This window comes from Paramormyrops kingsleyae, chromosome 1, assembly GCF_048594095.1.
Source record: "Paramormyrops kingsleyae isolate MSU_618 chromosome 1, PKINGS_0.4, whole genome shotgun sequence".
Classification (NCBI taxonomy): Eukaryota; Metazoa; Chordata; class Actinopteri; order Osteoglossiformes; family Mormyridae; genus Paramormyrops; species Paramormyrops kingsleyae.
Window position 1 is genome coordinate 34,838,064 of NC_132797.1, and position 24,608 is coordinate 34,862,671.

General features: G+C 46.9%; 2 protein-coding genes across 2 annotated transcripts in view; both read right to left on the bottom strand.

Annotated features, from left to right (window-relative positions):
- The window catches only part of chrna1 (cholinergic receptor, nicotinic, alpha 1 (muscle)), an 11,197-nt gene extending 6,558 nt beyond the window's left edge, over positions 1-4,639 (bottom strand). The window contains exons 1-6 of the mRNA XM_023805898.2: positions 4,361-4,639; positions 2,766-2,908; positions 2,634-2,678; positions 2,327-2,436; positions 1,806-2,001; positions 1,412-1,649 (exon numbers count right to left, since the gene is read on the bottom strand). Of these exons, the coding sequence (XP_023661666.1) occupies positions 1,412-1,649; positions 1,806-2,001; positions 2,327-2,436; positions 2,634-2,678; positions 2,766-2,908; positions 4,361-4,400 (772 nt within the window). The 5' untranslated portion in view covers positions 4,401-4,639. The remainder of the gene's footprint in view (positions 1-1,411; positions 1,650-1,805; positions 2,002-2,326; positions 2,437-2,633; positions 2,679-2,765; positions 2,909-4,360) is intronic.
- A 10,882-nt stretch (positions 4,640-15,521) lies between these two features.
- On the bottom strand, positions 15,522-23,976 carry glb1l (galactosidase, beta 1-like). Its single transcript, XM_023806061.2, has 16 exons — positions 23,674-23,976; positions 23,192-23,361; positions 22,823-22,973; positions 21,702-21,762; positions 21,375-21,469; positions 21,052-21,232; positions 20,743-20,801; positions 20,513-20,634; positions 20,243-20,283; positions 19,993-20,111; positions 19,532-19,606; positions 19,332-19,421; positions 19,107-19,220; positions 18,325-18,456; positions 17,488-17,715; positions 15,522-17,314 (listed from the first exon to the last, which is right to left on the bottom strand). Exons 1-16 carry the CDS (start codon positions 23,740-23,742, stop codon positions 17,111-17,113), a joined length of 1,911 nt encoding a protein of 636 aa, XP_023661829.2. The 5' UTR covers positions 23,743-23,976; the 3' UTR covers positions 15,522-17,110.
- Positions 23,977-24,608: the final 632 nt, after the last annotated feature.

Here is a 24,608-nt window from a genome sequence, read left to right on the forward strand (position 1 = left end):
TCTTGGCTGGCCTGGGAACGCCTCGGGGTTCCCCCGGAGGAGCTGGATGAAGTGGCCGGGGAGAGGGAAGTCTGGGTTTCCCTGCTTTGACTGCTGCCCCCGTGATCCGACCCGGAAAAACAGTAGAAGATGGATGGATGGATAGATGTTTTTGGGCTGTGAGGGGGGAACCAGAGTACCTAGAGGAAACCCCACAACGACACAGGGAGAACATGCAAACTCTAAAAACATAGAGTCATGGAGGAGGATCGAATCCTGGTCCCTGAGGCGTGAGGCAATAGGGCTAACCAGTGCACCACCGTGTCACCCAAGACTATCTAGTATGTATAAAACTCAGTTTAAAGTTTACTTCTGCTACTTTTGCATGAGCGCTGCACGTGTTCTCCGAGACAATCACAATCATTTCATCCTCACTGTTTATCATTCATAGATAGGTTTGTGAGAAACTTCACTACATTTGAAAATTTTCCGTGCTGCCCTAGTATAGAGACGCTCCTCTACTTATGAACTTTCAACTTACAAACTTTCAAACATATGAACGAAGAGGACTGTAAGTCCAAATTGTGTTCATTGGGCTCCCATTTCCGGTCCACAACATCAATTTTTTTTTCTGTGCGCCAATCCCGCCTAGTATGACTTCTGGCCACTACTCTCGCTGTGCAGCAGCGTAGCGTGTGTACTCCCAGCATCCTAGGTCTTTGTACTTGCGTATACCCTTAACATGATGTTGAATAACGACTTACCAACATTTTAAGTTACGAACAGTCGTTCGGAACGTATCTCATTCGTAAGTTGAGGAGCATCTGTATTATTCTAAATACTTTTTTATTTCTTATCATAACATCCTAAACTTGTTGTATCTGTTCCTCCGACCAGATCGCCATCAAAGCTTGGGCCACACGTGTTATTATAACTTTTTTTTTCTTTTTACTTTTTATCATTGTTTTTCTAAGTTTGTAAAGTTTTTCGAGACAGTGGTTATATTGTGTTTCAGCGGCAGGCTATTTGCATAAACAATCAACAAAGGAAGAGTTTATAAGTACCACTCAAAAGGACCAAAGTACCAAAAAAGTACCTCAGGAGGTTTGGCACTATAGGTACTGGAACTTTTAATACTGGTACTCGAATGAAAGTCAATGGAAAAGGGAAAGTACCCAAAGTACCGTACTTGGTATGGTGTAAAAGTGCCCCGTAACTAAAGACTGAGTCTGGGTTCACATACACACTACAATTTCAATATAAACATGTGATTCTATACTATTATTCTTTGCTTAGTCTTGAATCAAACCAAAATTAGACTTTTTTGATAAAGTTAATGGACTAGCTGGTGTGATGTTATTCTACTGAAATGGTTCATATTGATAGTCATCATAAGATGTCACAAGCATGTTGCACTAAGGAAACCCATTACCTGAGTCAGTGGGCAAGTAGAAGACCAGGCCTGTGAGGAAGGAGAAGAGCATGCAGGGGATGATGACGTTGACGATGAAGTAGAGGGGCAGCCGGAGCATGAGGAAGTGGTAGGTGATGTCCAGGTAGGGCGTGTCAGGGCAGCAGGCATAGTACACCCAGTGCTTCCAGCTACGGTAATCCTTCATCACCCACTCGCCACTCTCCATGAAATTACTCAAGTCAGGCCTGTCGCTGTCCTGAGGAGGTCAAGAAGTGCAACAGGGCTATGTAGGGGAGTTAGGCAGGTCACGAATCTATTTTCCTGGAACAGTTACATTATTTTTATATGCATTTGCCATCAGCCCTGTACGCACAGCAGAACAAAGGAATGGAAGCCCAGATCACATGATTACCGGGTTGACCACGACCAGGTTGCCATCATACGTCCACGTTCCCAGTTTCATGCTGCAGTTCTGAAGGTCGAAAGGGAAGTACAACACAGTGATCTCACAGTAGCTCTTGAAGATGGCAGGCGGGGTCCAGGTGATCATGCCGGTGTGCTCCAGCAGCACCTTCGTCTCGTGCACGATCGCGAAGTCCCCATCAGCACTGTGAGGAGACATCAGAGGCAGAAAGCTTTTAGCAAAGGCTGGACAACTGCACTATGACTTAACCAGGAATGCCACCTGCAACAGTTGCCAAAGCACAGTTGCCCTGAATAAATGGCGAATGTGACTGATATAGCGTCTGGTCTGATGACCGGATTCAGTCAGAGGTACTATTTGCCAACTCCGCAGAAGGGGGAGCTATGTGACATCAAAGCAAAGTCATGACAAGTCACTGCTGGAGTACTGAGCTAGCCTAGCCTAGCCTAGCCTAGCCTAAGCACACTGAAACTGCACAGCGAACAATGACATAAAAGATTGATTCTTACTTATTATAAAGAACAAGATCTGGGCGCCAAATATCAGATGATGGTATTCGGATTTTTTTTATTCCACCATATTCATCGGGGTTCCATTGCAAGTTTACATCTTTCCATTGCTAAAAACAAGAACAAAACCATATAAGGCTCTATACAACACACATGGCATACAACCAAGTAACATGAAATTTGTTTCAATTACTCTTTTCCCATTAAGTAATTCAATCCTAATTGTTTAACCTATGTCCTTATGAATAGGTACATATAATTTTAAGCAATTTTATTTCTGATTAAGTCCAGGGAAAAGGAGAGATACCTGCTTAAGTCTCACATTGCTAGTGACAATCTGATTTACTTCATCCTGAAGGAGAAGAAGAAAATAGGTAAATCTGGAGCAGGGAGCTGGGGGGGCGGGGGTTAGTAGCAGGATTTATCACCAATCTCGTACCACGCTGATGAGCTGGATGAGCTGAAGGCCTACGGTCACCACCACTGGGTCTTTGAAATGGTTGACAGGCCGAACCACCTTGTTGTAGCCAGTGAAAAGCTGTTTGACCAGGCGGGTTTCGTCCTCTGAGCACCGAGCCAGTCCTAAAAAAAAACACGTACAGTGTGATTTAATATGTGTTAGACCGAGCCAAGTGTGTGAGTGATAAACACCGATACGGAGTAGGCAAACAGCCACAGATATGTACTGCCAACCAAAGGAATGTTGTTTACTGTAAGACAGAGATTCATTGTAATGCAGGACTTTAGAATCGCAATAAACCAACAGGCCTCCTACACAACAATCAGAAAAAGAAGAAAGCGCAGTGAAACAATACTACAATCTGTGGTGACTTGTAACTTGTCATGTTCTGCTCATGCTGTGCTACCAACAGTGACTGGAAGACACAAGACAACAGCCAAATGTATCACATGGTGTATTTTAAGAGTGCAAATACTCCTGGGTGCACCAGGATATTAGCAGCTGTCCAAACAGCTGAGGAGAGAGTTCATGAATGAGACGCTCTTACAAACAGCCCAGACTTTTATGAGGCCGAGCACGGCAGTTAAGAAGACATTGTCTTAACAATACTTACACTAAGCTTAAAAACAACAATAGGTACATAATGATTAATTGTTAACATGAACAGTTACCAGTTAAATAAATCCTAACATGACATAACATGACATGACAGCAAGAGTTCAGTTAATATTTTCTATTTTCAGTCAGTTGTGCATTTTAGTACAACTAGTATAACGGGCACAGTGGGTAAAATTGTCCGTTTTATTACTAGTTACAAGTTGCTTTATACGCCGTTTATCCAGTTAAATTTTTTATCCCCCTCTTTGCCGTAAGGTAAAGTTACCAGATGATAATTGTGACAGACACATGATACAATTACAGAAGAGCCTCTGCTATTTCCGCCTTAGTCTGAACCAAGTAACCAGTATCCGATTTTCCTCTGCGTATGACCTTGACACCAAAGCTTTACATTCATGAGGAATCTTTACAAAGTTTTAAACGCAACGAAAAAAAGGAATACAGTTTAGGTAACGATGCGATGCGGACATCTCATTCTTTAAAGGTGTAAGTAACACGTTTGCTATCCCGAAAACAGCAATGCAATAGGCTATAAGAGAAATAACGCACATGTACCTGTCAATCAAGACCACCTCCACTACTCCGCAGAAACATTGCGCTATTCCAATTCTTACAATTTGTAAGTACGTATTTTAAAATTTTATGGTCAAAAATCGGTTCGATACTTCCATCCATTCGTCCATTTTACACACCCGCTTGTCCTACTTTATTCTAAGAATTAATTTGTTTTTCTACACTTGAATAACTGGATAGACATTTGTAATTTGAAAACTATGCTATAATTCGGCTCGTAGGTAAAAAAGAAAAACTGGTCTTGATACTAAAATTACACTTATCTTTTAATTTCTTTTATCGTGAACAAAAATCACAAAGTTTTTACACCACGGTGCAAAAATACACAAAATATTGATATCGACATTAACAAATATGTAGAAACGTTTAAATATGCGACTTACCTGTTAATACAAGCAGCGAGAAAAAATACAAATAATTCATATTGTATCTGTGTTATTGATCATTAATAGATTTACATTCGATCTACTGAGAAAAGCTGTTGGTGACGTCCTGCACCGCCTCACTAAAGAATGACAGAGCGCAAAGATGTGGCGGATGCCTACATGGACTTCCGTGACTCCCACTGACGGGAGCTGCATTATTATTGTGGACCGCAAGTGCGCCCAAATGACAACTGGGTAAACCTCGACCGTGTCATTCGACACGTTCCTCCGTCTGTCCCAGCCCAGTCTAACCAGCATCAAGCTGAGCCATGCCTAGCTTACTGTAAGGATACCTTCAGCTGCCATTTTGAATCGCATTCAAGATTTGACACAAACTACCTGCATGTGTCTTCTATTAATTGGCACCGGTTTTATCTCTGTATCACAAACTGCGCAAAGTGCGACGCAGAGAGGTTTTGCTAGTTTCGTAGCAGCGCATTGCTCATTTTTATGGCGTACGCGCAAGTCGTAAAAATGGTACAGTGGTACCTGAGTTCTCGAAATCATTATAACTCGAATTTCTTAAAAGTCAAACCAACCAGTTCGAAAAAAAATTACCTAGGACTCGATCTGAATCTCAGAAGTCAAACCGTGAATGCCGACCTTGTACGCGTGGGGAAATGAGTCACGCCGCATGTCTCTCAGCGGAAACAAAGGGTAATGCTTCAGTCTCAGCCGCGCATTCGCTGTGATAGCATCCTGCATGTTTACACTACCTGAATACATATATTTAGACAGTAAAAATACATTCAGACAATGATAGACAGTAACAGTAATTATTATTATAAAATAAAATACATTTTAAAATAAAGATTTCTTATTAATTATTTAAATATTAATAATAAACCATTAATACATTTAATTATATAAATATTGTCCTGCCCAGCAGGACAGAACGGAGACAATGGCGCAGAAGTCAGGGTATCGGGGAATACGGGGTTTAATTACAGGTAAGGCAGGCAAAACGCAGACGGACAATAGAATGACCGGACTGGGGAAACAAACTGAAACGCGGAGGAAATACAGAGGACTAATGACAACAACCAGAAACAGCTGATCACACGGGGATTCCACACGGGGCTAAGGAGGGGGCGTGGCACACGGAAGGAGCGGAGGATCGGGGCAGGACACATTGTTTGGATAGATTTATTTTCTTACTTTAAAAATTACTGTTTTGATAAATGTGCTAAGATGTGTTTAGTACAGTATATACTCTTCTGGTTTTATCCAGTTCATTTTGTGTTTAAATGCTAAAAAAAAAATACATATTTCGGTGTAATTTTTTGGGGCCGGGAACCAATTAATTAGTTTTTGTCATGAAGCGTGGTCGGCGGACGGACAGAAAGGCAATGGGAGCCGGTCAGACGGGCAAACGGGGTTTAATGGGATAGACAGGGCTGACGATCACAGGCAGGGTAACACCACACTACACACGTCAATGACAGAACTGGGGACTACTGACTCAGACACGGACTAAATACAAGAGACAAGCTAGACTTAACAGGACACAGGCGATCACAATTAGGGCTGAACACGAGGTAACGAGGTGGGCGTGGCACACATCAGGAGCAGACGGAGCGGATCATGACAGAACCCCCCCCCCCAAAGGCGCGCACACCGGGCGCGCCCGAGAGGAGGCGACGGACGGGACGAAACCGGGGAACAGGACCTGGAAGACAAAAGCAAAAACATCAACGAGACACTGGAAACAGGACAGAGACACAGAACAGGAACAAGGACCAACAGAAAGACAGGACCTGACAAAGAACAGGAAACGCAGACAGAGAAAGGAGACACAGAGGGGACAGAAAACGGAGGAACAGGACGAGGAGCGAACACAGGAGACACTGAGGGACGAGGAGCAAAAACCGGAGGGACAAAGGGACCAGGAGGGAACGGAGGAGACAGAGGGACGAGGAGCAAAAACAGGAGGGACGGAGGGAAAGGGAGGAGGAACCAGGGGAGCCCGAAGGAACCCAGGCGGGCGACGGGCAGCGGCCGGAGGGGCCGCAGGCGAGAGGGAGGAGGGAGCAGGAGGGGACCACCCAGGGGCCAAGGGAACGGGACGAGGGAGTGACGGAGGGGACACGGAGGGAGCAGGAGGGAACACCAGTGCAGGCAGGCAGGAGGGGGAAGCCGCGGCAGGCGGAGGCGCAGCCGGAGCCGGCAAAGGCGCCGTCCGACGCCAAGCCGGAGCAGGGGGGCCCGGAGGCGGCCGACACGGAGCCGGAGGCGGGACCGAGGACCGGCACCGAGGAACCAGGGGGGGACCCGGAGGCGACCGCCGACCCTGAGCCGGAGGACCTGCAGGCAGCCACCGAGCCACAGCCAGGGGCCGAACGGGCGAGCCAGGGGGCAGGGCGGGCGGGACCCGGGCCCGACGCCCGTGTCCCCGTCCCTTACGGGACACCGAAAGGCGGGGTCCTGGGGGGCGTCGGCTTTGCCGGGGTAAGGGTGAGGGAGTCAAGGCCTCTAAAGAGGCAACAGGCGGGGCAGTCAGAGCCGCGGGCATGGCCGCAGGCGGGGCAGTCAGAGCCGCAGGCAGGACAGCCAGAGCGGCGGCCTCAGGCGGGGCCGCAGGCAGAACAGCCGGAGCGGCGGCCTCAGGCGGGGCAGCAGGCAGGACAGCCAGAGCGGCGGCCTCAGGCGGGGCCGCGGGCAGGACAGCCAGAGCGGCGGCCGGCTGGACAGGCGAGCAGGGCTGGGCTGGCTGGACAGGCGAGACGAGCAGGTCAGGCGAGACGGGCTCGGGCGTGCGGCCAGCAGGAGGTGCCTGCTCTACCTGCGGCACCTCAGGCGTGCAGCCCGCAGGGGGCGCCTCAGCGAGTGCCGCCAGCACGCGGGCAGCAGGGGGCGCAACCGTGGCAACCTCAGGAGGGTCAGGCGCCGGCAGGACCGGCGAGACAGGCAGGACAGGAGCCGGCGATACAGGCAGTTCAGGTGCCGGCAGGACAGGCGAGACAGGCAGTTCAGGAACCGGCAGGACAGGCAAAACAGGAGGGAGCGCCTCTGCAGGCACCTTGGGTGCCTCAGTCCCTTGGCCAGCAGGGGACGCCTCGGCGGGCGCCTTGGGCGTTCGACCAGCAGGGGGTGCCGCAACGGGCGCCGCCTTCACGCGGCCAGCAGGGGGCGCCGCCCTCATGCGGCCAGCAGGGGGCGCGGGAGTCGCAGGGGGCGCCTCAGCGGGCGCGGGAGTCCCGGGGAGCACTGGAGTCACGGGGAGCATGGGAGTCACAGGGAACTGGGCAGGAAGTGTAGGAGCAGGAGACGACACGGGCGCCTCTGGGGGCGCTGCAGCCTCAGGAACCACAGGGGGCGCAGAAGCAGGGGCCACGGACGCGCGACCAGCAGGGGGCGCCTCGGCTGGCACCTTGGGCACGTGGCCAGCAGGGGGCGCCGCAGGCAGAACAGGCTGGACAGGCAGTGCAGCCGGCGTTGCCGCGGGCAGAGCGGCGGCGGCAGCAGCAGCAGGCGGTGCTGTGGGCAGGTCCGGAATCGGCACCAGGATGGGCGTCGGGCGAGCAGGCGTTGTCCCTTTAAGGGCTTTATGGACCCGGGGTATGGCGTCTCTGACGCCGCGTATGCCGCCGTGTCCCAGATACTCCGGCCGATAAAAGTATCCCTCTAATGGAGGCGGCTGCTCAGCCACTGTGACGGGGGCTTTGGGTACCTGCGGGGGCATCGCTGTGAGGGTGTCCATGGTGCTCGGGGATTCCTTCTGATCACCGACAAGGAGAGAAGCAGGGGAGAGAGAAGCGGCTCCCAGGCGGACGGTTAAGGCTTCCTCAGGTGTGTCTCCCTGTCCGCGTTTTTTCCGCTTCTTCTTTGGCCGCTTACCTGTCGTGGGCAGCGGCGTTTGGGCCACCTCCGGCAGCTCGGAAAACGGACCAAAAGGCAGTCCGCTGGCGAGGGCTGCCCTCCGCATATTGGACTCTGCCACCCCTTGTCTCAGCTGCCGCAAGGCTTCGCGCACCTTTCCTGCAAGGTGTGCGTCTCCGGGGAGAGACGCCTCCAACATGTCCCTGCTCTGGCTGGCCGTAGCCAGGAGCAGGGGATCGTGCCGGACTTCGGGCTGACGAAGCCAGTACAGAACCTCGTCCACGAGAGCAAGGTATTCAGCTTCGTCCGGCTCCGGTCTTTCATTTGGGAGTTCTGTCATTCTGTCATGAAGCGTGGTCGGCGGACGGACAGAAAGGCAATGGGAGCCGGTCAGACGGGCAAACGGGGTTTAATGGGATAGACAGGGCTGACGATCACAGGCAGGGTAACACCACACTACACACGTCAATGACAGAACTGGGGACTACTGACTCAGACACGGACAAGAGACAAGCTAGACTTAACAGGACACAGGCGATCACAATTAGGGCTGAACACGAGGTAACGAGGTGGGCGTGGCACACATCAGGAGCAGACGGAGCGGATCATGACAGTTTTCCATTATTTCTTATGGGGAAAATTCGATCAGAACTCGAACTTTTTAGGATTCGATCCGGAGTTCTGAACGGATTAAGTTTGAGTTCTGAGGTACCACTGTAAATGAAATTTACGCCCGGTTTCCGTTCATATGAACTTGTCTGCGCATTTGACCAACAAAAACCATGCACGTCAAAAGTGGCGCATTGTTAGACGGTATTTAGCGGGGCGTTTTAGAACTGTTGAGATGCACGCTTGTTATTGACACAGGTACGCGCTCGAAGTGCACTAAGGGTTTTTTATATTAGGCCTATTTTATTTAATTTATGTACGTTTTTATATACTGTACATCTGGTCCTTTCATGTAATCATACTGTTTAATGAAACACGAAAAGAAAAACAATATATATTAAGAACAAACCGTATCATTTAAAAACCTTTCGAGTCCAATATCAGAATTAAGCGCGTACTGTAATTGAAAGGACATTTGGATTGCTGAAAATGCTTTTAAGAAATTTAGGTACGTCAGGTGGAACATCACAATACAACCATGAGAAGGTCGCAGAATTCTTTGTGGCATGTTGTATGTTATGTAACATTGCCATATGCGATGGATGTCTGTTGGACATGGGCATCGACCCATTAAATCTGAGGGGGACGTGTCCCCCACACATTTTATAATTATTCGTTTGGACCCCCCCCCCCCCCCCCACCCCCACCCCCCACATTTAACATAAAATATTAGTTCAGCCAGCGCGGTTTCTATTGCTTCGCGAAAGAATCCATTCCACTTGATCGATATGAGAATACACATACCCCTGAAAGACCACTCCGGGTTTGCAGGAAATGGCATGTAATTCATTAAAAAAAAAATCTAGGGGAGGGTCTCCAGACCCTCCGCCAGTGTGTCCCCCCCACATTCAAAATGCTTCTGACGCCCCTGCTATTGGACGTAAATGAGGACACATTAAAGGACTACAGAGAGTGTGATGCTGAACTGCATGCGCCGATGGCAACAAAGGACTCAGGGAGTGTTCGCTGGCAGCAGCGCAGGCAAGGAGGGATCAGCTGGCAGAAGAGCAGAATCGTCTGTAGCCTGGTAAGGGATCTGTATTGTGAGAACAGAAGAATAACAGTCCCAACTTAAGAGGGACAACAGTCGCCTTAGAAAAGAGTACAGCATTGTGATGAAGTACTCCTTATTCACTGACAGCTGTCATTGCCGTAATGGAAGAGTAGAATGACACTACAGCTCCTAATGAGACGACGGATGGTGTCCTGGGGGATCTCCTCCCAGATCTGGACCAGGGCATCACTGAGCTCCTGGACAGTCTGAGGTGCAACCTGGTGGCGTCGGATGGACTGAAACATAATGTCCCAGAGGTGTTCCATTGGATTTAGGTCCACCCTCATGAAGTCTGTTTCTGATTGTTTGCTCAGAGACATGCACACCAGTGGCCTGCTGGAGGTCATTCTGTAGGGCTCTGGCAGTGCTCTTCCTGTTCCTCCTTGCACAAAAAAGCAGATACTGGTCCTACTTATGGGTTAAGGACCTTCTATGGCCCTGTCCATCTCTCCTAGAGTAACTGCCTATCTCCTGTAATGTCCTTGAGACTGGGCTGGGAGACACAGTAAACCTTCTGACAATGGCACGTATTGATGCACCATCCTGGAGGAGTTGGACTACCTGTGCAACCTCTGTAGGGTCCAGGTATCACCTCATGCTACCAGTAGTGACACTGACTGTAGCCAAATGCAAAACTAGTGAAAAAAACTGTCAGAAAAGATGAGGAGGGAAAAATGTCAGTGGCCTCCACCTGTTAAACCATTCCTGTTTTGGGGGTCGTCTCATTGTTGCCCCTCTAGTGCACTTGTTAACTTCTTAACACCAAAGCAGCTGAAACCAAGTTTGTTAGTTGTTACGCACGACTCGCCATGAGTCTGACCAATCAGCGCTGTAACCATTGTAGTTCGAACTACTGTAGGTTTGCCGTCATTCTGACCAATCAGCGCTGGAACCATGGTAGTTCGAACTGCGGAAGTCCCAACTAACGTGGTTCGAACTACTGTGGTACGACGGTTTTGGGAAACAGTCGTACTTCGGATGTTGGTTAGTTTGAACCACCATAGTACGATGCATCGTTAATGCTAACTTCCGTCGTTGTTTGGGAAACGCACCCAGTGATAGTTGTAACATAGCCCTGGGTTAAATGTAACATTATAAATGATGTAAAAAAAAAATTCAAGTTATTCAAAGTTTTTTTTTTTTCTTCAACAAAATTCGTGAGTATGTATACATACATGTACAATGTATGTTAATCACAACTAAAATCAAAGATCATAATAAAACTTGTCTGTGCCAGAGGTGGGGAAACCATAGAGAGCCAGTGTAGGTGCAGGTTTTTGTGATGATCTCTCAGTCAACTAATAATAAAACAGTGATTTATTGGCTGATTGAGAGGTCATCCCAAAATTCCGCACCCACACTGGTTCTCCACGGATCAGGTTCCCCACCCCTGGTATATGCATTTCACCCAATTTTCCTTTGACTTTGAAATTTGCAGAACTTTCCTGAGCTGATGTGACTGTAGGGTCATTTAACAGCTTGGTTGGGGTTAGTCTCATTTTGTCACTGGGTGCTGTGTTGCATATAGCTGTAATATTGATGCAATATAGATATGATGAGTATTAAATGGAACATAAGCAGTCTGTTTCTATACATGGGGCAGGATCAACAGTTAAACTTTCACACAACCAGTGGTGTCAGCAGAAAATCTTGATTGGGGTGGCCATCAGGAGGTATTTATGGAGGTGGTTGCACTGCACCATATACCATGGTTCTGCTTAGAAAATAAAATAATGCATATTTTGTTTTTATTATTTTGATGTGGGCAGGGGCGGATTAAGGTGCACAGAGGCCCCTAGGCTACAGTAGTCTGTGGGCCCCCCAACCCCGCCCCCCTCCGCGCCAATGGGGGCCCCCTTGCAGGCTGGCACACGTGGGGCCCCTAGGCTTAAGCCATATCTAGCCTGTGCGTTAATCCGCCCCTGGATGTGGGGTGACAACAGGGCTGGCCACAATTTCCTTGGAGTGGCCAGCCCTGACTGCCTCTGATTTAGAGCTGTACCTGCCCTGAGCAGTTTTATAGAGGGGTGGGTGAGGTAGGTAAACCATTACATATCCAGCTTATATTTCATAATGGCCAAAATGGTCAAATTTGATAGAGGAAACCAATGACCAAACAAGTGTAACTGAATCTTTGGCTTCTCATATACTGGGGTGACATAAGAACACAAATCGCTTGGCAGAGAAATAACTCTTTGCTATTGCAATCCACCTCTGAAATAGTTGGTGATTAAGAACTCAGAAGAACATATTTTTTGTATGGCCAGTTCAGAGTGTATAAAAAGTGTTCAATCGTATGGCAAAACCAGTACACAAATAACAGCTACAGTAACATCTGTTTCGTGCGTCTCCCTGACCAAGAATAAGCATCCCCTTGTAACAAGAAGCATCACAACATCACAAAGCAGGAAAAAGCACATGGTATAGCAGCCACCAACTCTGATTAGGGTATATATGACTTGTTTGGGTTCACAAAAATCACCAAGAAGCAAGAGAATGATATAACACACACATACGTACTTATAATAAAACTCACCTGACATAAACAACTGATGCCATAAAGATGACATATCAGTCTCTCTGTTGTGTCATTAATATATTTTCTTTTCATTTTTGTTGTTAACACAATATACTACACTGCCACATTTAAAATGAAAAGTACTGAACCTGTAGCCACAACTTAGACCAACAAATATCTCAAAACATAAAATCCTTGAAATTGCCAGAGGTCAGTCTCAGTCTCATTCCTTCTCATTTCAGGCACAACTGAGGCCCCTCCTTTATATCCACAGCCAGAAGGCCCCCTTTCACCAGCCAGTGAAATATGTGGTCTCCGTATTTTGAGGAAACTGGCAATGTGCATGGTCTCAGTCTCAGTCTGTCGCCTTCTCTTGGTCATCAGAGGTCATCTCTCTCATCGCGGTTCACCTTCTGCCGTTTGCGAGCTTCAGCACCCTGCACTCTGGCCCTGCTGGAGGAGTCCAGCTTTACCACCAATGTAGCAACACACTCAGCATGTGATCTGTTCAAATAATACGCAACAGGACTGTTATTCTTCTGTTCTCACAATACAGATCCCTTACCAGGCTACAGACGATTCTGCTCTTCTGCCAGCTGATCCCTCCTTGCCCGCGCTGCTGCCGGCGAACACTCATTGAGTCCTTTGTTGCCATCGGCGCATGCAGTTCAGCATCACACCTTCTGAAGTCCTTTAATGTGTCCTCATTTACGTCCAACAGACATCCATCACGTATGGAAATGTTACGCAACATAAACATGCCACAAATAATGCCTTTTGAGAGTTGTAGTGTAATGTTCCACCTGACATCTAAATAACTGAAACACATTTTCAGCAATCCAAATGTCCTTTCAATTACGTACGTGCTTAATTATGATAATGGACTCGAAAGGTTTTTAAATTATACGGTTTGATCTTTAATTACTTAATATTTACCTATTAGTGTTTTATTAAGCAGTATGATTACGTGAAATGGCCAAATGTACTCAATAAAAACATATAAATTAAATTAAAAAACAAAAAACAGCACTGCACTTCGAGTACATATATGTGTAAATTAGGGTGACCAGATAATCCAGGTCAGGGAGGACACTTTGAGTTACTTCGGGTTTTACAAGCTACTTTCAAATTAAAAGGCTCCTGTGCTCGGCTAAATAGTTCAGCTCTTCTTGTGCTTTGACTGGTTTGTTTCCTTGACTGAAAGCCTCATCCACCTGTTTCACATTAGCATTAGTGACACATGCATGATTATAGGAGACTGACCAATCAGCACACAGCAAGAGCTCAGTACTTAAGTGAAATCCAGGTCCGTTTAATTGAAATGGTAATTTACAATTCCTGGCCTAGCTCAGAGTGTCCTCCCTGACATGGATTATCTGGTCACCCTAGTGTAAATGCAAGCGTCGTGCACCCGCACGTAACAGACCACTAAATATCGCTTTACAACGCGCAACTGCCTTTAGATTTGGTTATTGTTGGTGAAAAGGACAATGTCATTTCGCTGCCTTAAAATAGCAATGAGCCGACAATGTGCCAGGCCACGCCTCATTTAAAAAAAAAAAAAACAACGAGCGGAATGTTAGAACACCTGTTACCCATTTCCGCCACCGGGGAAAAAATAATATAACATTTAAGTCGAAATTTCGAGATAGTTATCTCGTTATTTCGAGATAATAAGTAATAAGTAAAAATCTCGAAATAACGAGATAACTAAATTGAAATTTCGACTTAAATTTTACATTATTTTTTTCCCCGGTGGCGGAAACGGGCTTCCCTAGAAACGGGCTTCCATAGAAAGTATAGGCGCAATATCATTTACTATTTTATTTGAAGTGTGCTAGCTAGCCGCAGCTGCCAAGTACAGACTCAAAAGCAGGGAACAATATGACAAGAAGAGATTCTGGTGGAAAGAAATTACAGATGCAGACAGGTTTCATATTGCCAAAGACAGGGTGCTCAAATATACAGTGGAAAAGTGCTAATTTCATACATGTGTTTGCTATTCTTAAACATGTTGATTGTTGGTATTTTTAAAAATTATTTCAATAATGTTTTTCATTTTTTGAGATTTTTAGGAAAAAATGATTAAAATCATAACATTAGCGTAGGTGTGAATTTATAGGTCAACTTGCTTAGCCCTAGCTCCAAGTGGTTGAGAAAGTCCTGAGACAGTAAATGAGTCACATCAGAGGGAGGTAGATTTACGCTATTGGGAGTTTTACTTACACAAAAATCTTCTGAGGGCAGAAGGAAAAACGATTGGTTCAGAGAGATTGTAGAGGAAGTGGGTCCTACCAATCACATGTCTCAGTCCCACATCCTCTAGTTGCTTGGACACACCTCCTCTACAATCTGATTGGTTATCTCTCATTTTGTTCTGCCCTCAGAACATTTTTGTATAAATAGAACTCCCGTGAACTAAATGCCCCAGAATTATTGCCTCACTTGGAGCGAATGACAGAGTTAAAAGTTATATTACAGCACACAGGAAGTAAGGATTACCACTCAGGAGGGGAATGCTGATGTCTTAGTTATTGCCTGGCACGGTTAATGTCCAGAAGAGCGTGATTCTTCATTACACAGCTCCAGCCTAGTAGTGCTACTCGTGTAGTTTCGCTGAGTTCATGTAACACTTGTTGCCATGGCACAATGCCCAGATATAAGGCATCTAATGGTGCCCAGTACGGGTCAGTGAGTGCAGGACTATTTTTATCTCTTCAACCAATAAAATGATCTGTATCTGTACCTATGCCTGGGCTGGCATGGTGGTGCTGTGGTTAGCATAGGCACCTCATGCCTCTGGAAACCTGGATTTGAGTCTCCACCAGGCTCTACCTGCATGTGCGGAGATGGCATGTTTTCATCGTGTCCCCCCCCCACCCCCAACACAGTCCAAAAACAGGCTAAGGTAAAGTTGAGTTGCTAAAATGTCTGTAGGCGTGCCTCCTTTTCTGGGGTGGGTGCCCCAAAATGGGTTATTCCCTACCTTCTGCCTATAGGTTCTGGGATAGGTTCTCGAGGTTCACCATTCGGCAAAGTATGTCAAAGAGACTCCCCCACTTGCTCAGCAAATTTTATTGCTAAGACTTCACTATACCAAAATAGCATTGCGTTTGAAAATACCATCAAGCGACAGTATACTTTGGTCTGCATGTCTAGATAGTATGACAGTATGAAAAATTCTGTGGCACCTGATGTGCATCTCAATAAATGCACACCTATGCACAACAAACCAAGAGGTTATAAAGCACAGTGAGACACACAGCAGATGTGCAACAGGGTGCTCTGGTAAGTAATGCAGGTCAAACACAACAAGATCGCTGGGGGAAATCTGGAAGACTTCCTCCTTCTCAGGTACATAAGTGATTGGTGTCAGCTAATGAGAATATCCTGTAGTTAATGGTTACGTGGGAGGGGCGGTATGGGAAACAGGCCAATGAGCATCATTGCTTCCCTGAAAGTAGATACATTCAGGTCCCCAGCCGGCTGCCGATCTGGCCACAGCATCAGGTTCACTCCGGTCCCCAGTCAGCCGGTGATCTGGCCACAGCGTCAGGTTCACTCCGGTCCCCAGTCACCCGGTGATTTGGCCACAGCATCAGTTACATTCCAGTTCCCGGCCAGTGATCTGGCCACAGCATCAGTTACATCCCAGTTCCTGGCCAGTGATCTGGCCACAGCATCAGTTACATCCCAGTTCCCGGCCAGTGATCTGGCCACAGCATCAGTTACATCCCAGTTCCCGGCCAGTGATCTGGCCACAGCATCAGTTACATCCCAGTTCCCGGCCAGTGATCTGGCCACAGCATCAGTTACATCCCAGTTCCCGGCCAGTGATCTGGCCACAGCATCAGTTACATCCCAGTTCCCGGCCAGTGATCTGGCCCCAGCATCAGTTACATCCCAGTTCCCGGCCAGTGATCTGGCCACAGCATCAGTTACATCCCAGTTCCCGGCCAGTGATCTGGCCACAGCATCAGTTACATTCCAGTTCCCAGCCAGTGATCTGGCCACAGCATCAGTTACATCCCAGTTCCCGGCCAGTGATCTGGCCACAGCATCAGTTACATTCCAGTCCCCAGACGGCTAGGGATCTCAACACAGTCAGTCATCCCAACTCAGCACATGACTCTGTTGCACAATTAATAATTATAAAAACAATACTACTGTAAATCTTTTTCCTTCAAAGCAATTCTAATTTGTGCTGAGTACCAAATCAAAGTCCCTGGTGACTTAATTTTCTAGACACTACAAGCAAAATTAATTTTTTATATAAGCCAAAAGAGGACTGGCTTATATAAATCCAAATGAGCATTAAAATGTTCAATATAAATTTATTTCCAAGCATGAAGATGATTTATGTATTAATCTTCAATCACTAAATACAGCAGAATTACCGTAGCCCTGACGCTCAGCATTAGAGCAACAATTCAGCCAAGAGGCAACTGTAATCACTACAATTTATAAGGTTTCTGCAGGTATGATACTGGAATATGTATACAAGACAAGAAAATAGAGTTTAACTGCTCAGTAATAAAAGGCTCATTGAGGCACAGACCTGAGCGCAAAAGTTAAACATTCAAGTAATCAGGTTACATCTAATGATATGGCAAGACATTCTGCGAAGCTTGGCATGACTGCACGAGCATCATGATCCCCCTGCGGCACTGTTCAGCTGGGCCCGATCCATGAACAGGACCCTGGCGTCAGCTGACACTCGCTCCAGCTCCAAAACGGTGATGTTGTTTGGTTGTGAGCCACTGAGCAGGGGCCCAGGAACAAACAGAGTTTGCTGTGGGCCTCTCTGAGGCCAGTATCTGCCCAAATTCACTCCATTGATCCAGACGTGACCCTGAAGACAGAGGCAGATATGAACATGCTCAGCTGTCAAGACATGAATTCAACACCTGCCACCACAGTGCCCAGGCCCCTCCTGGAAAGCCATGCTGAAGGTCAGCTCAGATTTGATTTCCTCGGCACAAAGCCAGCATTACATGGCATGGATCTGCCAGCGGTTCCACTTACCTTGGTCCATCCTCTGAGCTTAAGAAACGTATCCCAGGCCAAACCCATTGGCTCCAAGGTCCCCATATAGAAAACTGGCCCATCAAAAGCTTCACTCCCTGGCTCAAGACTGAGGTCCAGTCCCCCTGAATGTGGCCACCCACTTGCTATGACTTCATCAATGTCCAGAGAATATATCTGCCAATCAGTGAGCACATCACTGCCAAGGAAGAGACTGCTCACCAAGCCCTGAGGACAGAAGGACCGTGACATTCACAGGGTGCTCAGCGTGCATCTCACCTGCCAATATTCAGCTTTTACTTGAAAAATCCTGCTGTATTAATTAGAGCACAGCAACACAACTGTTACAAGACAGTGTGAGGGTGCCTTTCACTATAAAATATGTCCATGATAGCATCCATGCTTCAGAACAAGTTTTACTTGGCAGAAATAACTTAAACAGCTCTGGCATGTTTTCCATATGTCATTTAGAACCATCTTATCTGACACCTAGAAAAACAATTATCTTCTCTTTAAGCAAAGTTTCACAAGAACATAAACAATGCAATACATCCACATATGCTGCAGCTTACAGGAAGTTCAGGCTGTTGCTTGACTTGACTAAAAGATCTATCCTGGTCTTGCAAACACTGAGGTTACTTTAAAACTTATTTACCAGACACTTTTGCCTGAAGTGCAATTCAGAGAGCAGAGTCAGCCAGTCCCTGGAATGACTGGAGTTAAGGGCCTCGCTTAAGGGCCCAACGGTGACATCACTCCAGCCCACAGAAGCACACTGCACCCCAGCACCAGGCAACCACAGTAACAGTGATAAGGTGGTTTTAAATCCAGCCTTGCCTTGTAGTCATTGATCTTGCTGCCAAAGTTGACCCGACCCATGTTCTCCACCACGATGTCCAGCTGGTCCCCCTGCTGCCCCGTTACATTGACAGCTAATGTAGTATCTCGCTCCAGGAGGCCCTGGTACACCTGTCCAAAGAGAAAGTTATTAAACATGATCTTAGGCTATTAATAACAATATCTTAAGCAGGTTCTTGAGCACCACTGGGTTTCAGTCACAGTGTTGATTTTTGTGGTAGTTGTCATCTGGTACAAGAATGAGGAAGTAGGTAAAACCCACAGGACTGGTGTTGGACATTAGATGCCACAACAAAACAAAAAAAAAAAATATATATATCAAAAAAAAAAATCAACTGGATAGTCACACGTCTTTGCCTTTAAAACCAAATGACTGGATAACCTACAGCTAGAAAAAGCTTTAGTGACAAGCATATGCTATGCAACAATCTGCTCTACTGTATATATATCTACAGTTTGCCCCATGGGTAATGTTTCTGCTATTTTTCATTGCATTATATGTGTTTGTATCTGTGCACTATGTCCCTCACCGCTCTACGCAAAAGAATTTCCCGCTGTGATGAAGTAACATCTTGCATTCCCAGTTAGGGACTGCTCTGCATTCATATGCACCCTGAGACCTTACCCCATTGACAGAGACGTACATTCCCAGTTAGGGACTGCTCTGCATTCATATGCACCCTGAGACCTTACCCCATTGACAGAGACGTACATTCCCAGTTAGGGACTGCTCTGCATTCATATGCACCCTGAGACCTTACCCCATTGACAGAGACATACGCCCGGTCATGGACGCCATTCAGGGGGGAGATGAGGGGGGTTTTATCATGCAGCATTTTGGGCAGCTTGGTGCGATACAGCATGTAGCCATAATACTGCAAAAAACCAAGAGACACGATACATTATTCATGTTGCTTTGCTAGACCCCCCCAGTGTAATGGAGGCCCTTCCCCGCACCCCCTTCTGCCCTCCCGACATTTCCGTACCCGTTTCATCTCCTCGAATGTCTTCAGATTTGGAGACAGGATGGGACCCTGGGGTGAGAGGATGTCCAGCAGGCTGCTCATCCTGCCCACCTGCAGGGCAAAACAGCAAGGAATGATCCCCAGGAACACTGAAGGGCCCTGCAGACTGACTCAGCGGCTGGACATAGCGAGTGCAGTGTGGGCGGACGCGGCAGTCATGCCTTCTTTAAGGTGACAAAGCCATAGGCAAACTTTGCTGTGGGTGGCGGCATGGGACCCTCTGGGACTGCGCGGAACTGGGAAGGGAAATTACAAAAAAAAAAACAGTGAAACCTAAACACTTACAGCAGAATACACACACATTGATACATGATCTCTAAAACAGTGTTTCTCAACCCAGCCCTCAGAGACCATCAGATGGTCCATGTTTTTGCTCGTCCCCAATTCCCTGGGAGCTGGGAGTGAGCAAAAATGTGGACTGTCTGGGTGTCCCAGAGGACTGGACTGAGAAACACTGCTGTAAAAGGTACCCAATCTATCATTTTAAATGTAATATGACAGTCACATGACCTGTTAACAGACATAGCCTTAAATATTTACATGAAATAGAATGGTCCTTCCTATTAAAATGAGTTTAACTCCTCATTTTTGGGTTGATGCTCACTGCTACCCTCCATTTTACCCTCTTTATGATGTCCTTGATGGCCAGTAGCTTGTCGGTGGGGTCCCCTGCCTCTGAGAGAGGAGCGTCGTAGTCGTAGCTGGTGACCACTGGCCGGTATCTCGTATCGTGATCGGCTCCTGAGGAATCAGGTCAAACAGGCACAGATCTCTATGCATGAGGGTCTGTTCTGTTCATGTCACATGCTTTGGTGTAAATTCACTGGCAGGTGTCAAGTTAAAACGCAACAAGGTAGGAGTAGCTGACCAACCATTCCAGTAGCCAAAGTTCGTTCCACCTTCAAACATGTACCTATGGTGGAAAAGGTCAGAAGATTTTATAAAATCAGGGGACTGCAAATCCTTTTTGATATCAGAAACATTAGATGATTTGTCAATCATGAGCAATAAAGATTGTGTATTGATTACCTCCCTCTAGTGGTCAGTGCACGTGATTTCTTGAATATTAAACTATATTGTTTAATAATAGATTAGTTCATTCCAAACCCAAAAGCCACGCCTCTCCAACCTGCGGGACTCACATATTGACGTTGGCACCCATAGACAGCATCTCCTCCAGCATTCCGGCAACTTTGTTGGTGTCAACCTGGGCATGCTGGTCACCCCAATGGTCTAACCAGCCGGCATAGAACTCAGAGTTTACCTGAAACATGTGCGAATCAGGGCTCTACAGGGCTATGACCCCCCCCACCAACTAACTGAGCTGGTATGCAAACTGAGCAGTGCGACACGGTGCTGTGATCTCACTCACCAATGGACCCCGTGGCTCAAACCTGCGCTGGCGGTCAAAGGCGGCACTGACATTGGTGTCTGGGCAGGAAATAAACCAAATTAGGAGAGTAAAACACACCTGTCAGAATACAGTACCTCCATATGCAAGTTAAGCAATTAAAACATATTCCAAACCCAATATCCAATCACACCCAAATATTTTCACCTTATACTAAACCTAAAGACGATGAGAATGGATTCCCTCAATGAATCAGAACAATCAATCAACTTTAAGTGGAAAAACAGGCCGAGCTGACATGTCAGTTCATGTTCCAAAGCTCCTTCCTACCTGTTCCGAAGTCGATGGTGGCGTACAGACCCTGCAGCGTTCCACAAGCCATTTCCTTGTCCGTGTTCCCATCGGTAGTGAACAGGACCGTGTCTTCCCCCAGGAAGACCCGGAAGAGGTTGTGCAGGTGCCGTAGGTAGTTGTAGTCACAGGTGAAGTAACTGCCGTACTCATTCTCCACCTGGGAGATCGGCAAAGAAGCCCTTACAGACATGTGCATAGGGACGTCTAGCTCTAGTAAGACATGAAGACATCAAGAGTTTGCCCCATCTTACATGCTGTCTGCCTGAAGCTGCTTTTACACGAGCTGATGCACATGGTACCTGAACGCTGAGGATGTTCCCTCCCTCGCTGTACAGCCACGGCCTCACCTTGGGTAAGAGCACAGCCAGCCAGCTGTCCACGGCCTGCAAATAGTCTGCATTAACAGCACAAGCAATCAGAGTTAGTGCCAGCACCCATATACCCTCGACAGAGAGCCGCTGATCTGCAGTGCAAGCTGAGGCCTACAGACTGCCAGTGAGTTTAGAACATTCTGGACTGAATACTATTTTCCCTGCAATGCAATGTAAAGAATTAAGAATAGTGGGACTGGGGAGTAAGGGGCTACTACTTGGTACTCTCCAGCAAGGGGCTTCTGAAGGCCTTACCTGGGTCTGTGGAGCGCAGCACGATATCAGGATTTTGCAGGAGCCAGGCCGGCAAACCACCCTGCAGGGATTAGAGGAAGGCGAATATAAGTACAGAGGGCCGAGGGGGCTCACTGCTTAGCACTGCAGCTGTACAGTTTGAGCGCTGTGTTTGTATTGCTTTCCTTCCATAGAAAGGTGTAGTTTAAGTGAAATGGAGGCTCTGAAGTACCCATAACGCACTGCAGTGGTCTAGCATCCTGTCCAGAGTGACCCTTTGTACGGGAGAAGCAGTGACGGACTCTAAACACACAGAGGACTGTAAAGTTAGCCGTCCTCAGCATTCGCACACGGACCTGGAGGGTTACTGAATCATTTCCTGTGTGGCGCCTGACATTATCAGGCCATTATAACATCATCATACGGGAGCGGGGTAACGATTATGTGCTTAACTGTTCTTCTGCTTCCTCACTCACAATTTAGTCCACTGGTTATGCAACAAAGCACTGCTCACAAGGAGGCCACATGGGTTTCTGCCGGAGGCTCCGGGTTCCTCCCACAGTCCAAAGTATACGCGGTAGGTTGCTTGGCTCAAAGTTGGCCCCGTAATTGTGTCCGTGTGAGTGTGAGTGTGTGCACCATGCAGTGTGTTAGCGCCTGCCCAGGGTTGGTTCCTGCCTGCGCCCGTTGTTCCCAGGAAAGGCTCCGGACCCCCCTGCGACCCCGGTGGATGGATGGATGGATGGATAGATGGCACTGCTCACAAGGCATTCAACAACTACATCTCAGCGGCACAAGTATCAATGAGGTTTCCTTGCTCACATCACTTATTATTTACTACTTTAAGTATTGGTTTAAATTAAAGCTTTGAAATATCATAATGCAAAATGCCTTGCCACCCAAAGAGGGGGGGGGGGGGGGGGGGGGACACTGAACAGCCATAGCAGTGGTTCTCAATCCTGTTCCTGAAGCCACCTCCCCGGCATAATATTTCCATTCCAACCCATACTGCCTTTCACCAGCCATACTCATTATTAGCCTATTAAGGGTCATATTAGGGTTGGAATGAAAACATTCTGGAAGGGGGGGGGTACCAGGAACAGGATTGAGAACCACTGAGCCAGAGCGAATGTGACACTGACCATTTCCCACTCTGCACAGATGTAGGGTCCAGGGCGCAGGATCACATACAGACCCGTCTGATTGGCCAAGTCCAGGAAGTGCTCGAGGTCCCGATCCCCTGAGAAGTTGTACACGCCTGGCATGGCCTCGTGAAAGTTCCAGGGTACATATCTACAGCAGCGAACACCCGCCAGAGAACAGAATAAGGCACGCGCAGACCAGAATAGTAACGGTTTGATAGTAAAATACACAAAAAAAGCAACTCTAGAAGATGCACTAGAGTAGTATGCTATAGGGTGCGTTTATATTTACAGACATCTCTTTTAGCTACAGAAACATATTCATACCCAGGTTTCTATTAATACAGTCTGGAAACCAAAATAACGTACATCTGGACTGCATTGAGTCCTGTCATATACATCTTCAGCAGCCGGTCTTTCCAGTAGAAACGCGGAATGCGAAAATAGTGGATGCTGCCAGAGATATACTGGAAGGGCCTCCCGTCTTTCAAAAAACAGTCATTCTTGTAGTCTATAGAGAACGTGCCGGACTCAGAAGCCTAAAAATAAACATGAGACGGGAACAAACGACGTAAACGTTTTATTACCGTGTACTAAAGAATGCAAAATTGTCACTTCCAGTAAGCATCACAAAACGCCGGTGTCGAGAAACGTTTAAGAGTTATACAGGATTGTTTTAGATATTACACCTGATACCAACCAGCATTTACATAAACCACGTAAGGTCACAGTATCTCCAACAGGCAGGTACCAGCGCACGTTACTATATTAACACAGTAACAGACACCTAGTGGGATTTTAACACCCCAACGTGTAACGCACACAAAAATAGCACAAGTATTATCACTTACCGCATTTTCACACATTACCAAACAAGCACAAATCAGATTGGTCACGAAAGGCAACGTTATTTTCATCATGTATTAATTTATAGTCCAGGCTAACTACTTTCTTTCGTTGCAATATTTGCTATATTTCTTTCGATGCTATATATAGCAACAACATTTTTCTACGCTAACCACTCATTTCCAAAATACGTTGCTATACTTGTGAAACTTGACTTTGCAAACTCGCATAAAGTAACACGGGATAAAAAATGACAAACACGCCCCGTATTTGTTGTAGGACTCCTGGCTCCACGTGTCATGTGACTCACATCGCGCTCATCCGCTGGGTCCTAAACCCGACCATATTCCACATCTAATACTTTTACTTTAATGTTGTAATCCTTCAAGACTATTGTTGAGCTCTCTTGTTCTGCTTGTTTGCGCATTCTGCCCATGATTGCGTGGATTTTTCTCCCGTGTATCCCGGGTACTTCATGAAGTCCAAAAAGGTGAATTAGTGTATCTAAATAGTTCAGTGAGTATCGGTGTGGGAGTCAATGTCTTGTGATGGACTGCTATCCCATTCTGGGTCAAGACTCACCTTCATCCTCTAATGGACAAGCAGTATGGAAAATATAATGGATTTTATTTTTGCTCACTCTCTTTCACACACAGACCAGGATAAATGGTTGGAAGATGGATGGATGTTTTTGTTTTTCTTAACTGCAGCTAAAGACACCAGATTTACCAGCACCATTACATTGGGCAATATGTTTCCAACCCTTTTTGACCCTTGACCCTTGTGCATCAAGTCTGTATCATGGTTCACCTGTTCTAAATGACAGCAAAGCTTCTGTAGGGGTAAAGCTTACAATCAGCATTGTTTCTAGTGTGCAATTGAACCATATAGCCTGTTCTGTAATGACTTGCTGTACTGTGCAGTCTGTGATATAATAGAC